General features: G+C 45.3%; 1 protein-coding gene across 2 annotated transcripts in view; it reads right to left on the bottom strand.

The window, feature by feature from the left end:
- LOC309560272 (uncharacterized protein) overlaps positions 1 to 16369 on the bottom strand; it is a 182978-nt gene that overhangs the window by 128592 nt on the left and 38017 nt on the right. For both annotated transcript variants that reach the window (XM_082263857.1, XM_082263858.1), the window contains exons 2-3: positions 11700 to 11781; positions 6883 to 7019 (exon numbers count right to left, since the gene is read on the bottom strand). In XM_082263857.1, coding sequence (XP_082119983.1) covers positions 6883 to 7019; positions 11700 to 11781 — 219 coding nt within the window. The remainder of the gene's footprint in view (positions 1 to 6882; positions 7020 to 11699; positions 11782 to 16369) is intronic.

Below are 16369 nucleotides of genomic sequence, written 5' to 3'. Positions count from 1 at the left end.
CCTTAGTGAACAAACAGCATCATGAATGCCATGGAACACACCAGACAGGTCAGGAATACAGTTTTGGAGAAATTTAAAGCAGGGTTAGGTTATACAAAAATATCCCAAACTTTGAACAACTCACAGAGCAGAGTTCAATCCATCATCCAAAAATGGAAAGAGTACAACACAACTGCAAACCCACCAAGACATGGCCGTCCACCTAAACTGACAGGCTGGCCAAGGAGAGCCTTAATCAGAGAATCAGCCAAAAGGCCCATGTTAACTCTGGAGGAGCTGCAGAGATCCACAGCTCAGGTGGAAAATCTGTCCACAGGACAATTATTAGTCATGCACTCCAAAAATCTGGCAAGTGGCAAGAAGAAAGCCACTGTTGAAAGAAAGCCATAAAAAGTCCTGTTTGCAGTTTGAGAGAAGCCTTGTTGGGGATACAGCAAACATATGGAAGGATTTGCTCTGGTCAGATGAGACCAAAATTGAACTTTTTGGCCTAAAAGAAAAACGCTATGTGTGGCAGAATACTAACACTGCACATCACCCTGAACACAGGATCCCCACCGTGAAACATGATGGTGGCAGCATCATGTTGTGGGGATGCTTTTCTTCAGCAGGGACAGGGAAGCTGGTGAAAGTTGATGGGAAGATGGATCGAGCCAATCTGAGAAGAAAACCTGTTAGATTCTGAAAAAGACTTGAGACTGGGGCAGAGGTTCCCCTTCTAGAAGGACAACGACTCTAAACATACAACCAGAGCTACAATGGAATGGTTTAGATCAAAGTAGATGTCAAAAAGGGGAGTGGTTGGCGCTGCCAGGAAGTTAGGTTAATGGGAAACCAGATTTCCCATTAACCTAACTTCCTGGCAGCGCCAACCACTCCCCTTTTTGACATTTACACCTGACGCTCCCCCATCGGGGGTGCATCTTTTGGAGTGGGCAGCAGCCATTAGTGTTTTATTTATAGAAATTTTACGCACTATTTTATAGATAGTTTATCCTAAGCGCGGATCTTTCTTCTTTTCTTTAGATCAAAGTAGGGATGCACCGATACTGATACCAGTATCAGTGCCAATACCAGGCATTTGAGCGAATATTGGTGGTGCTAAAAACTGAACAGACTGATGACATTAGGTAAATAGATCACAAGCCCATTGTCAGCGTCCAGATTCGAACCCAGATCCACGGTTGCTTCTGGCGGTGCTTCTTCCTGCTGAGCTATCCAGCAGCTGAAACCTATGCATTCTTGATCTGTGTGGTGACCAAGACCTTGTCCAGTTTCCTGTCTAGTTCCTTGCCCAGCCTCCTGTGAACTCTGAACCTTTGGCCACTCCTTTGAGCTTCCTATTTAAGCCTGATCTGGGAACTTCCTGATGCCAGATTATTGTGCTTTTGCGAAGATCTAGCTTTGTGTGCTTCATCCTCCCGAATCTTCCACATGTGTACCGACCTCCAGCTATGTTCCAGTACTATGCCTCTGCCTGCTGCCATTTTGCTCTTCGCTGCTTGTGTACCGATCTTCAGCTACGACTACGACTACTCTTCTGCTTGCTCCCTCACTCCGGCTAATCTCTTGTGTAACAGACCCTGCTTGTCGACCACGGTTGTGCTGCTGCTTTCTGTAACTGGACTCTGAGCCTGATCCAGTAATCTTGACACCCATGCAGAGAGATGGTAGTGTGCCAGTGAGGCACTGTGACTCACGAGTTCCATAGTTGACTCTGCTGAGCCTGGTGGAGTGAACGGTTGCTTCTAACCAAGGAGCTGACGAATCACGAATCATTTGGTTCTCCCTCGTTGGTTGCCCACACAGTACTGTCTCCATAGTGGAGCACTTCTGCCTGCTGCTGGCATTTCCCCCGGCCGGCGGTGATGAGGCCTGAATACAGTGGTCATTTTTAGGTGCGCCGGCCATTGCTGGCTCCGTCCATTGCTGAATCCGTCCATCAATCTGGCATCCATTGGGCTCACTGCCCGTCCCCAGGGGCTCCAGGGTTAGAGGCATCCTTTCACTCCACCAGGCTCAGCAGAGTCAACTATGGAGCCCGTGAGTCACAGTGCCTCACTGGCACACTACCATCTCCCTGCATGGGCTTGTAATCTATTTACCTAATGTCATCAGTCTGTTCAGTTTTCCAATAAACGATTGCTGCTTTGAACTTGTCTCTAACACCTTACTGGAACTGAGCTCCCTCTGCTGAATTTTGTGAGGTCTAAACTGCCCACTAGATCTAAACACACATTTCTTTGCAGTGTGATTTGCGCAAATTGTACTGCAAAGTATCGGTACTCAGTATCGGCGAGTACTTGCCTGAAAGCATCGGTATTCGTACTCGCCGATAAAAATGGTATCGGTGCAACCATAGATCAAAGCATATTTGCAATATTTGCAATTAAGAATCTGTGATCTGTGGCAAGACTTGAAAATTGCTGTTCACAGACGCTCTCCATTCAATCTGACAGAGCTTGAGCTATTTTGCAAGGAAGAATAGGCAAAAAAGTCACTCTCTAATTGTGTAAAGCTGGTAGAGACATACCCAATAGGACTTGCAGCTATAATTGCAGCAAAAGGTAGCATTGTCATGGGGGGATGAATACAAATGCACACCACACTTTTCAGATATTTATTTGTAAACAATTTTGGAAACCATTTGTCATTTTCCTTCCACTTCACAATTATGTGCCACTTTGTGTTGGTCTATCACATAAAATCCCAATAAAATACATTTACGTTTTTGGTTGTAACATGATAAAATGTGGAAAATTTCAAAGGGGTATGAATACTTTTTCAAGGCACTGTAAATAAACAACCATCAGACTACTCTATCGAAAAATGAATGGCTTGGTGGTACAACAGCCATACCCTACTCTATCCAAAATGAATGACTTTAGATACACTTTAAATTAGAACTTTTTTCTTTTAAAATTATTTTACTATTCTCCTCTTGTTTAAAAAAAAAAAACCTAAGTTCTGTTTCCCCTCTTTCCTCGCTCCAGCATTGTCCCCAGCTTCCTCATCTGTCACCAAACAAATGTGACATATATAGTAAAAAAAATAAATAGACAACAATCAGGGGTTTCAGCCATACCCTACTCTATCAAAAACAAATGGCTTGAAGGTTTCAACCATACCCTACTCTATCCGAAATTAATGGCGTTAGATATACAATTTAAATTAGAACTTATTATGTATTATTTTAATTATTTTTCAAGTCATCTTCTAGTGGAAAAAAAAAAATCCAAGTTATATTTGCCCTCTCCTCGCCCCAGCACAGTCCCAAGCTTCCTCTCCGGTCACCACCGAGGAAGCAGAGGAAGCTCCCATAACATTAGTGGATAAGGTAGACAACTGCAGGTAAAAGGTATGCATGGGTTTTAACAAAAGAAAAAAAAAAGAGATGGGGGGGGGGGGTGTTAGCTTCTGGGCAGTGGGGTGCTTGGTATAGGTGGAAAAAATAGCTTTAAGCCGATAATTTAAAACTTTTGCAATACCACATAGGTTTTCTTTCAATTACTGTATATCATTCTATTAAATATCATTTTTCTTATAAAGTTACAAATAATTGGCTTTAACCTGTGTTATAATCTAAAAGAGACAGAAAGCAATGGACTGCTTTTGTTTAATTATATAAGGTATAAATATGCTGTTCTAAGAACCCAAATGCCGAGATGCCATTAAATAGGACCCATGTGTCAGCATGTTAATGTTTGGCATGGGCAAAGTTAAGTTCATTTTAAGGAACCAAAAGGTCTATTGCTCAAAGATGGAGCAGGGGGCATTCATTGAACACACATAAAACCTTTCAACAATACATAAGGAAATATTTTAATATTTATGGATCCAGACAAAGAGTTTATAAGCCATAACTTAGGAAGGGATGCATTGCTCTAAATACATTTTCTTAGATGGGAAAAGAGGAAGGACACAACTGGGAAGTAAGGATGGACAATGTATGCAGGGACAAATCATAACCCGCTATTGTGATCTTACAGGAATCTAGAACAATGTTCGTACTCCAGTATCCAGTAAACCACGAGGATACCATGACTCAGCTCCGTAATATTACAGGAAAGTTGGGTGTGGCCTGTAAAGCTTATAAAATGAGCATGAATGACTTCCAGTACAACTAGGTTACGTAATACGCTACAGATAATTAATTATGACAATTTTCCTCAATGATCCAGCATAGTAAAAAAAACATTTACATCTGTCCCTGCCCAACTGAGCTTACTAAAAAAGTCCTTACCTAACTCAAACACAATCCGGGGCTAGCTCAGACACCTATGAACCTACCAGCTTGTTTTAGATTTGTAGTTGGGTTTGAACAGGGGTGTCAAACTCAATTTTATCACTGGCTTAATCAGCATTATGGATGCCCTCAAAGGGCCGGTTCTATCTATGAGACTAAATGTCCAGAGCACCCCACCCCTCTTTATGCTAAGTGTCCCCGACCCTCAGTGTACCCCTTTTACGTTGTGCTGCTGCCAGTAAGAAGCTGGTGGCAGAGCTGGAAAGCAGAAAGTGCAGGGCCTGGAGGAGGACCAGAGGAGGGCTGGAGTCAGCTGCTGAAGTCTGCTGAATACTGAGACCAGGGGAGGTGGAGACGAGGGGGTGCTTTGCTTCACAGAGAAGAGAGGGATCTGTAGGAAGAGTTCTGTCCTTCTCTCTGCCGACTGCACAGAAAAGGTGGAGGCGGAGACGAGAGGGATGCCGCAACTGCAGGGGAGGTGCGCAGGCCACATGAAATGGTCTGGAGGGCCGGTTTGGCCCCCGGGCCTTGTGTTTGACACATATGGGTTGGAACATACAAAATTCGATGCTAATAGTATCCACAGCTAAAGGGCAAGAGCGGGAATCATTCAGACACCTTGCTACCCACATCTAGAGCATGTTTCTATTTTCTTTGTGCTTTAGTCTGATGACCCACCATATCTTCTGCCCTGTGGCTTTTCCAAAAATGAAATGCTGTATGACCTACTTTTGCATTGGGGGTCTTGTGTTTAGGTCCTATTGTTAAATCTACAGTAACTGCATGGTTTGTATGTTTTCCTTTGTTTGCATAGGTCTCCTTCAAGAGCTTAGGTTTCCCAAAACAAAGATCTTAAGTGGTGAAATGCGTTGGATGGTGGAGCTTGGCACACACAAAGAGAAACAATTACTTCTCTTGTGGTTGGAGAGCAATTATGTGTGTTGTGGAGAAGCCACAGTTCTTTAACATGGTGGTGGACTTGAAATATTGTGCCGTAAGGCCCGTAACCACATAGCAAGCATTGTGCATGCGTTTGTGGTGCAGTCCCATTGACTTCAGGTGATATAAGTATATAAGCCTGAGGTAAAATTAATTATTACAAAGGTACCAACATCCAAATTTGTTTAGCTGGATTCAGGTGATATGTTTGGCAAGCACAATGTCTACCAAACACATCATGGTGAGTCAAAAGCAAACAGGTTGTTCCCTTTGCAAGGGAATTTTCCCTTAGCATAATGAAAGTTGTAAAAAATGCACTTCAAAAAGAATAGCCAATTACATGCAAAGAAATAAAAAAAATAAGCAATAGTTTTGCTTGCATACAATGGATGATGGAAATCAGTAGAGCTTTCCCTCATTCAAGAATCTAACGAAAAACTCCCTTGTGACTTGCCGGCAGAGTAGCAATTTCAGAGGCTAGGAGTGGGCTAGCATTTCACCCCAGTACTGAGTTTATGGCTAAAATAGAACAGGGGAAGGATATTGGGCACCAGTCACTTTCATCTTTTTAAAGCATGGGTGTCCAACCTTTTGGCTTCTCTGGGCCACATTGAGTGTAGAGAAATTTTCTCAGGCCGCATATAAAATATATACTATAGTTAAGGTATATAAGTAATAAACCGCTGCTGCGCCCTTCCCGCGCTGCCGCGCCCCCTATCCAGCACTAATTTAACACAACTAGTGTATGATCCCCTCCGAGGCAGCCTCTGTCTACAGTTAGATGAAAGCCGCTGTGGCCGTGCTCCCAACTCAACTTCCTTACTCCCCAGCAAAAAAAAAAAAAAAATTATCAGGGGGCAGTGGGCCGCATCGCCGGCCGTTCCGGGCCGCATGCGGCCCCCGGGCTGCAGGTTGGACATGCCTGTTTTAAAGAGTGTTAAGGATCCCAGATACCGTAGCAGATCACTTACAGTCTCTCCAGATCCAGATCAATGTCTCGCTTCACAGTGTCAGAACCTTTAAGCTGTCCCGACAACACTGTTAGCATGTTCCCAAATTTCAGTGCGTTCTCCAAGTGAGTCACCAGGCCCTTCTGAGAGACCGGCCTTCTTCCTGGCTCTCTACAGCAAGGTACCTCCCTTGGGTCTCCTCCTTGGCATAGCTTTCTCCAGACCAGGTAGGCTACTGGGCTTAACAGCAGAGCCCCATCTCAGCAGCACTTCCCTAGGCCTCAAACCAGGGGAAAGACAGCGAGTGCATGGCCTGTTCCAAACATTTATATCCTGCCCAGCATGCACCAGTGGCCTAAACCTTCTGCTGGATTGGCTGAAGGAAATATAAATATTCATAACTTAGTTTTGTTTGTGAACTCTCATACTATGAGCAGTGATACCAGTAACATCTACTGTTGACAATGAGAAATTACAAGCCAAATTAAGCTTAGGCAAAAAGCAGGTGAAGAACTACACAGTCAAAGCTAACTACAGCCCAGCCAAACACTAACGACATAGTAGCCCCTGTTTAGGACAAGGGGGCTACACTATACTAAAACAGGGACTAGTGTGAATGGTTCTCTGTCCTCTATACAGTGCTATAAAAGTACATAACCTGCATTATATATAAAGTAATCATTTTAGTCTGTGTTATGAACACACAGTAAGATTTAGCAGTTTTCATCTTATACTGAAATGTCTCACCTGTCCATCCAGGACCACATGTACAGCGATACTCTGAAGATGACAATCGTTTACATGTGCCTCCATTTTGGCAAAGATGCGGTGAACATGGAGGGTCTGAAAATTGACAGCGGTCACCCTGGAAACCACTAAAGCAGCTAAGAGACAGAACAAAAATTCTAACTACGTATACATAATACAAGCATATTGCAAATGTTTTATAAATAAGTAAATGAGAAATATTTCATGGACATTATTTATGTATACATTAGATCAGGGGTCTCAAACTGGTGGCCCTCCAGCTGTTGCAGAACTACAATTCCCATGAAGCATTGCAAGGCTGACAGTTACAAGCATGACTCCCATAGGCAGAGGCATGATGGGACTTGTAGTTCTGCAACAGCTGGAGAGCCACCAGTTTGAGACCCCTGCACTAGATGGTGGAAAACGCAAGTATAGCAAGCTAACATTTGAGATTGTCTTTTTTTTTTTGTCATGCTGCCAATAGCTGGACCTAAGATTACACACACGACTGAGAAACTTGACTACTCCTAGTAGAAATGGTTCCCTCTGGATCTTCAGTTTGCAGGAACACTCAACAAGTGGAGAGCTAGTGCTGGGCTTTCTTACTGGACAGCCCATCAGGCACTGGAAACACTGAAGAATAGAAGCACTTGTTTTAAATGTTACATTAACTAAGGATTTTGTACAAATAATAAAAATAATGATAAAAAGTATATTTTTTAAACATGTACCCTTTAAAACAAATGTATGTGGGCTCCTTGCTGATGGCACCTGGTGGACCTTTAGGTGGATCTTTGGTCATTAAAAAAAAAAAAGACACTTACCTGTCCAGACAGCGCTGTTTTCATGAGCCAGTTCTTCATCGGTCTTCATGACCCCAGCGCTGCCATGTTGACTTTGGGAAGCCGGCTGTGACTCCTTGCAGCTTCACAGTTGGCTTCCCACTGTGCATGTGTGAGCTGCACCATATGAATGGTCCCTCAGCCTTCTGGGACCTGTAATAAGTCCCAGAAGGCTGCAGGTTGGCTGTGGGGGGGGGGGGGTGGTGGATGTGGCAATCTTCCACTCAGATTGCCTAGGCAATCCAAATTGAAGTTGAAGCAGGTGCCTGTCAAAAGAAGGTACCCACTTCCTCCCCCCAAAAAAAGTTTCCATTATTGCCAGAAGGAGGGGGGGGGGGGGATAGTAACAGCATAACTTTTGTTTTTATCTGAAGTTCTGATTTAACATCAAGAAGAGGGGGGTTGGATCTCGGTGGAATCCTATAGTAGTTTTTTGCCACCATTCCTGGAGTTATGTTTGTAGTTTTTGGTGCCTCATGCCAGAAAATTGGGACTTTATGGGCAAGAGTAAGTAGATAATATTGGTTTTGAATAATTTATTGAAAACAAAAATAAAAAGACCCTTTTGGTCTAATCAAGTAAATATACTTTTTCATCTACAATATGTCATTGTCTATACACTAAACTCAACATACCCTCCCATAGATATGCAATAACTTACATTATAATATTCCCACCCAGAAGCAGCATAAGTTCCTGTAGCATCCTGGAATCACGGGGAATGCACATTTTTATGAAGTGGACACAAAACATCAATGTAAGATATAAGTTTACTATATTGCATAAATCTTAAATGAAGTTACGTGAAGATGTATCATTTATACTATATACTGTTACCCATAGAAATGGTGATACATCCTTGAAAAAGGCCTTGTACGGCCAAAACGCGTCGGAAATCCGATTGGGCATCTCCTCTGAACCTAGTTCCTGTAAAGATACATGGAACAGCAGAGCAGAATATGTCCTAACCAATGTCACCCTAATACTCACCTGTAACTCACCCTCTATACTTTCGTCACTCTCACACAATGGACCTTCACCCATTCACCTATATAGGTTTGTAATATTTATTTATTTTTGTTTTCAATAAATTATTCAAAACCAATATTATCTACTTACTCTTGCCCATAAAGTCCCAATTTTCTGGCATGAGGCACCAAAAACTACAAACTGATTTAACATCAAGAGGTAAGGGAAAAGTTCTTAATCTTGTGACGATTGTGATTGGTTATCACAGTGGCCACATGATCAAAAAGCCTGTCCCACGGGGGATGACCGAGAGCTGTTAGTGTGCTGGGAGCATGCAGCGAGTACACTCTCAGCACAGAGCGGAGCCCCATGGATACATATACGTATTGCAACCTATACTTTAGGCCCATGCACCGTGCTGCCATATAAATATGTCATGCCAGTGGGAACAAGTTAAAATTTACCAAACCCCACTATACTTTTCCTTAACCCATTGAAGACACTGGGCGTGCTACACAACATCCATATGAACTTCATCAAAGTGAAAAGGATGTGTGTAGCACGTCCAATCCTTCTGCCCCTCCCCACCCCTCCCAATTGATGGCAATTTTAGGCTCTGAAATTATTGTGTACATTTAGCAGCTCTAACAGCTGTTAAAAAAGAACTGATTGACAGCAGTGGGAGCTTATGGCTCCTGCTGCTGTGTCTGAGCCAGAGGGTAGAGATAGAGCAAAGAGTGCCTCTGCTCTGGTGCACATTGCTGGATCGAGATTGGGCTCATGTAAGTATTTGGGGGGCTGGGGAGCTGCTTGCAGAAGGCTTTTTTACTTTAATGCATAGAATGCTTTCGGGTAAAAAAGCCTTCTGCGTTTAGAACCACATTATTTTGTCACAACGTAAACAATGTCTTGCCTTTATAACCACTATAACCACAGTTCAGACCCTGGACCTTGCTTTGTGCACTGATGCGCAGTCATGTTGGAACAGGAAGGGGCCATCCCCAAACTGGTCCCATTAAGTTGGGAGCATGAAATTGTTCAAAATGTCTTGGTATGCAGGTGCCTTAAAAGATAAGTCCAGGCAAAACATAACTAACACTTAGGGCTCTTTCACACATATAGTCCGTCAAACGGACTCCGCTTTTCTCAGCGGGGGATCGTTCCGCCGATCCCCCGCTGAGCAGGAGAATGACAGCCCCATACATCTCTATGGGGGAATTGGATGGGAACGGACCGTCGGTCCGCTGTCATCCGATCCCATCCGATCCGATCCACTGGACAGATGGAAAATAGGGTTTCCATCCGTCCAGATTTGACGGATCGGATGTCAGTGGACATGTCTCCGCTGACATCCGATGCCCCATAGGGATGCATGGGGGGACCGTTCAGATCCGCCAAAAAAACGAACAGGCGGATCTGAACAGTCCGCCTGTGTGAAAGGGGTCTAAACCTGCAAAAATCACTCTACTTACCTATTCTGCAGCTGATCCGGTCCGGTCCCACGCTGAGCGGTTAGCGGCGGCTTCAGCATGGAGGCGGGTGCAGGAGAGGCACTCGACAATGGAAGCCCCATAGTAAGTCTATCATTGATGTAATTTCCCATTCATTTCACAGCTGTTGTCGGTCCTCTCCTGCACACAGCTTCCGCCGCCAGAGACCGGACTGGATCAGGTGCAGAATGGGTAAGTACAGTGATTTTTGCTTTACAGGGTTTGATAGATTATGTTTAGAATGTGGCACAGAGCAGGTTTAGGGTTAGTTAGGTTTTGTTTGGACTTATCCTTTAAGAGTTCCCTTCACTGGAACTAAGGGATCAAGCCCAACAGGGATGACCGAGAGTTAGTGTTAGCACAGTTAGTGTGCTGGGAGCATGCAGCAAGTACACTCTCAGCACAGAGTGGAGCCCCATGGATACATATATTGCAACCTACACTTAAGCCCCATCCACCATGCTGCCACATCATGCCAGTGACATATTTACTGAAAAACAACCCCACACCATAATCCCCCCCACACCATAATCCCCCCTCCACCAAATGATTTGGACCAGTGCACAAAACAAGGTCCATAAAGACATGGATGAGTGAGTTTGTAGTGGAGGAACTTGACTGGCCTGCACAGAGTCCTGACCTCAACCTGATAGAACACCATTGGTATGTATTAAAGCAGAGACTGTGAGCCAGGCCTTCTTGTCCAACATCAGTGCCTGACCTCACAAATGCATTTCTGGAAGAATGGTCAAACATTCCCATAGACACACTCCTAAACCTTGTGGACAGCCTTCCCAGAAGAGTTGAAGCTGCTATAGCTGCAAAGGGTGGGCCAACTCAATATCGAACCCTATGGACTAAGACTGGGATGCCATTAAAGTTCATGTGCGTGTTAAGGCAGGCATCCCAATACTTTTGGTAATATAGTGTAAATATTACTTTGTTATTTTAAGCAAGTACAAAGCTTTTGCTGAATAAACAGGTCCAGAATAGAAATGTAAAACCTGCTCTAGTCCATGGGGGGTGCATAAGGTAGGAGAGAGGGGAAGTTATTAAAGTGACTCTGTCACCACCTAATATAAAAAAAAGGTACATAGAAAAAAAATCTTTAATACTCACTTGTTCCACCACTTACTATTCCAACCCTTCGACCCTTCTACATCTAACCTTCTACATCTAACAAAATTCTAGTTCTGAGTGATTTTTTGGTCTTCTGGAGCCGTGGTTCAGTCAAGAAGATGCAGAAGATTCTAAGGCAGTGAGCGGACTCAATTTCAATACAGAAAAGATCGGAACAGTAAGTAATTCCAACACTTATTTTCCATGCAGCTTTTTTTAAAAAACATTTTTTATTGTATTTTATTTAGGTAGTGACAGGGACTCTTAATAAAATTGCCACCTAACCCTTCTAATAAAGAGCACTGATTTTCTCATTGCTGATAAGGACACATCATGACTGCCCCTCACAGTTTTATCATTTGAAAAGGATTTAAAAAAAAAAAGACAACTTTACCTGCAAAGGTGAGTACCGTTTGGGAGCTTCACACACGTTCCTCCATTAAGACACGGATCCTGGGGATTTTCACAGTATAAACCTGAGGACAGGGAGAGCATATATATTCAACATAAAATAATTGTAAACCTAACTGATAAGATACAATGTTCTTAACACATTATAAAATAATAACATATGTAAAATGAGCCAGAAGAGTCCATTTACATTTCTGTAGTGCGTGGGTTGCGTGAGGCAGCCCATTACACCACCAAACACACCAAAATATTCTCAAAATGATCTGTGCCACAAAATTTGTATCACAATGCACTATGATCTAATGCCATGCTATACGAAATACTGCAAAACGTGTGCATCACCTTATGGCACTTTTCCACTGCAAGTACCGGCTCAGCTCTACTCGGCCCTGCTTGGCCCGATATGGTTTTCCACTGCATGGTACCGCATGGTATGGTGTTGGAACGATTCAGTACGGTTTGGTATGGGTTTCTTTTCCGCTAAAGTAGTACTAAAGTAAGTGGGTGGGATAACAATGATTCTCTGACCCAGTGGCTAGTAGTGACAAACAGTCAAGGCTGCATGCAAAGGATTGTGGGATATGGTACCGGTACGGCCCTCTTGGAACCACAACCGAGGTGGTACTGTTTAAGCGAGCCATACCGTTCGGTTCCATGTAGTGGAAAAGCGCCGCCGTACCGTACCGTACCGAACCGTTCCTACACCGTACCATGCGGTACCATGCAGTGGAAAGGCACAAAAGCGAACCGAACCGTTCGGTTGCATGCAGTGAAAAAGCGCCATTAGTGCATTGAGGTACCATTCCAAATAAATGGCACTGCAACACATGCAGTGTGCATTGCAATAATGCAAACGTACCGCAATGCATAGAAGTAAATAAGCCTTAAATTAGTGCAGAATCCCACCACAATAGGTTGCTAGAGAGGTAAATTTAGTCTTTCTTGGCTCCTCTGTAAACATTGGAGGGATGTGTGATTATTTTTGGCTGTTTTGGGTCTTACTGGCTACAGGCTCAACTTATTCTCCCTGTTTTGTTGTGCATTCTAACATGTAGTGGGTTTGAAGAGGCAGACCCTTGGATTGAATATTTATGTGGTCCCAGACAATTTCTGGGGGGTGCCCAGTAGGGGGCTGAGGAGGGTATAAATATAGTGTGCCCAGATGTCCCCGATTTCTGTAGACAGTCCCCGGACTGAGGACACTGTCCCCATAGCCAGTCTTTCCCTGGATTTGTCCCCGGATTGCAGGGGTGGCACTAGGTGCAAGGCTGATCCTGGCAGAGGGATGGCGCCGAAGCCAGTGGCATACCAACGGGGGGGGGCGGTCCGCCCTGGGTGCCCCACACTTGAGGGTGTCAGGCCGGCGTCATCCGCTGTTTTAGATTTAATTTGATTGCTGGGCGCCTGCCGTCACACAAAGTCCCGCCTCCTGGTTTCGCTATTTTGATAGGCAGCACACTTGTCCAATTGCGTGACATGTGCTGTCTATCATAGGTAGGAGCTGATCCAGGAGGCGGAACTTGTGTGACGGTGGGCGCCCGGTGATTCAATTTAAAGCTGACACATTTTCATTTTAAAAATCTGGTCACCTTATATAAATAGTTTGGGGCCTGGAGCAGCAAGGTTTTTGTCCAGCAGGGGATGATATCAGAAGGTTAAGAAAGGACTCCCTGTAGCTGCACATCAATGCTGTCCCTAAGATGAGTGTATAAGTGGCAACCTCAGGCTGGACTCCAGCCAGGTCACGCCCCCAATGTGTATCGCTCCTCCCCACGTCGCTTAATCATGATCCCAAAGACTAAGCCCTGAAGGATGGAGCCAAATGTGTTGGGGGCCTGGCCTGGCTGGAGTCCATGCTGAGGTTGCCACTTACAAACTCATATTAGGGACAGCATCGATGTGCAGCTACAGGGAGTCCTTTCTTAACCTTTAGTGATTGCAGGAGCTGGGATGAGCTCCCTCCTGTGCCAGCACTCCAAGCGCGGAAGCTCAACATTTACATCCTGCTCCAGAGAGCCTGAGTGGTACACTTAGCTTTGTCGGGTCACAGGAGAAGATCCCAGCCTGAAGGACTCCTGTCCTGGGCAGTATGGCTAAAGATTGCAGAAGTTCATTGAAGTCACAGCTCAGTGGGAGCTGGGGGGCATATTTTCCATAGTCATTGAGGTCCCAGTTCAGTGGGTGCATCCAAGTGACTGTCTGCTGTTTTAACCTCTTGCGTAACTTCTTCAGTGTTGCTTAATTGGGACTTGCCCTTGCTTGGAGTCCTAGGTGTGTATATGTTCCTAGTATTTGCCAAAAGGGAGATCACCCTGAAGACAGTAGACAGGGCAGAGAGTGCCCTCTGGTTATTTTGTGCACTAAATTCGGAGTATGCCAAAGCTTCCCTGCACCTCCACCAAGTTCAATAAGCATTAAAGCATAAAAAGACACCCCTTGCCTGGTCATTGAGTAGTGAAACTGCCTGAATGGTTGGGTGCCTGGCTGCCTGTGCACCAGTGGCGTCAGGAGGTGGGGCCTGACTGGTGATATAGCCCCGAGTGGGCCCCCAAAAATCCACGGGTCTCGTATTGCTTATTTAAATTTTTTAGCCCTGAGTCCCAAGGCCTGGGGTTGGCTGGGAACCCGGGACTAAATACCTCAGCAGTGTAAAATCTATCCAGCATCCAGTGATTGGTGGGCAAGCCGGGGCCGGCCACAATGAGAGTGAGTGGAGCTGTCAAAATGAAGCACTGATGTTGGGGTGGGCGGGGCCGATGTGGGGCTCCGTCCCTTTGTCCCATTTACTTTATAGACAAACAGCCGCTGGCCGGAGAGGAAGGTGGCAGGGGTGGGACCAATTGTAACTACTGTATGTGCATCCACAGCGGTGTATAATAAACCTGAATTATACACCGCTGTGGGTGAACATACTGTAGTTACAATTTGTCCCGCCCCCTGCCACCTTCCTCCCCGCCCATCAATGTATACACGCCGCCGACACCGGCTGGAACAAAGGGGCGGAGCCCCCCATATTGGCCCGCCTGTCCACAACATCACTGCTTCAATTTGACAGCTCCAATCACTCTCATTGCGGCCGCCCCCGACTTGCCCACCAATCCCTGGCTGTGTTGGATAGATGTTACACTGCTGCATGTCCTGCTCGGCTGCACTCATTTATGTTCCATCTGATGCCACCATTGTTCCCTTGGCTCCTGTAGGATGCTAATCAAGATTTTAAGAGAAGTCTGCAATGTTTAACTAATTGGTGTCTTTGCAGTTTAACTAATTCCTGAACCTTGCACCCCGTACAACGCTTTTCTGAACCTTGCACCCCGTACAACGCACTCCTGAACCTTGCACCCCCTACAATGCACTCCTGAATCTTGCACTCTGTACGTAACGCATTCCTGAACCTTGCACTCTGTACATAACGCATTCCTGAACCTTGCACTCTGTACGTAATGCATTCCTGAACCTTGCACTCTGTACGTAACGCATTACTGAACCTTGCACTCTCTACAACTCTGGGGGGGGCTGTGTAATGCACAAGGGTTCCAGAGGTGTGGAGGGGTGGCTGTGTAATGTAAAATGGTCCAGAGGTGTGTGTGGGGGCTGTGTAATGCGAAATGGGTCCAGAGGTGTGAGGGCGCTGTGTAATGTAAAGGGGTCATGAGGTGTGTGGGTGGGGGGGGGGGGGCTTTGTAATGCAAAAGGGGTCCAGAGGTGTGGGGGGGCGCTGTGTAATGTAAAGGGGTCCAGAGGTGTGTGTGTGGGGGGGGGGCTGTGTAATGCAAAAGAGGTCCAGAGGTGTGGGGCGCTGTGTAATGTAAAGGGGTCCAGAGGTGCGTGGGGGGGCTGTGTAATGCAAAAGGGGCCCAGAGGTGTGGGGGGGGTGCTGTGTAATGTAAAGGGGTCCAGAGGTGTGTGGGGGGGGGGCTGTGTAATGTAAAGGGGTTCAGAGGTGTTGGGGGGGAGCTGTGTAATGTAAAAGGGTTCAGAGGTGTCGCTCCATCAAAATGCTCTAATTGGTGTTACACTCACCTTTAATCAAGCGCCGGGCAAAGCTCCCTGGCGCTGACCTTCATGCCCCCTTCTAATGTCGAAAAGGGACATCATAGGATCAAATTCACATTCGGGCTCAAGCCTCTGGTCTTTTTCCTACCTAGCAACACCCCTGCTGTGCACCTTAAAGGGAAAAGGACCTGGGTCAAATCAGCGGGACCTGTCAGGGGTCTGCGCTTCATTAGTACACGTGGCTTTGCAGTGACTCAGTCTGCTGATCTTGATATGTGGGTTTGTACTAAACAGATGCTGAAATGTGTTTGGTTGCAGTGTTCCATGCTCATTGTCATTGTCTCAGTGTTGTCCAAGACATTTACCATCTGTGTTTTCTTCCTTTTGTAACAGCCAAAACGGAAATTTTTAATTGTAGAACAACTACAGAAGAGGATGCAGCATGTAGTCTGCAGGGTTAGTCTGTGTACAGTACGGTGCAGAACATTCCAACCATTCTTCTATGTTTGATATTATATAAAGTAGTGTAGGGCTATCCCCCAGAGGGCTGCTGGTTTTTGGGTCCCACTATTCCAGCACAGATAGGCAACACGCATTTTCCAACTTGCATCTAGACACAGAAACCAGTCCTTCCATGTTTTATTGAGGCAAAATAAC

This window comes from Pelophylax lessonae (genome assembly GCF_965119305.1).
Source record: "Pelophylax lessonae genome assembly, chromosome: 7".
NCBI lineage: Eukaryota > Metazoa > Chordata > Amphibia > Anura > Ranidae > Pelophylax > Pelophylax lessonae.
Note: the sequence above shows the minus strand (reverse complement) of the source record. Positions and strands in the feature narration are given on the sequence as shown.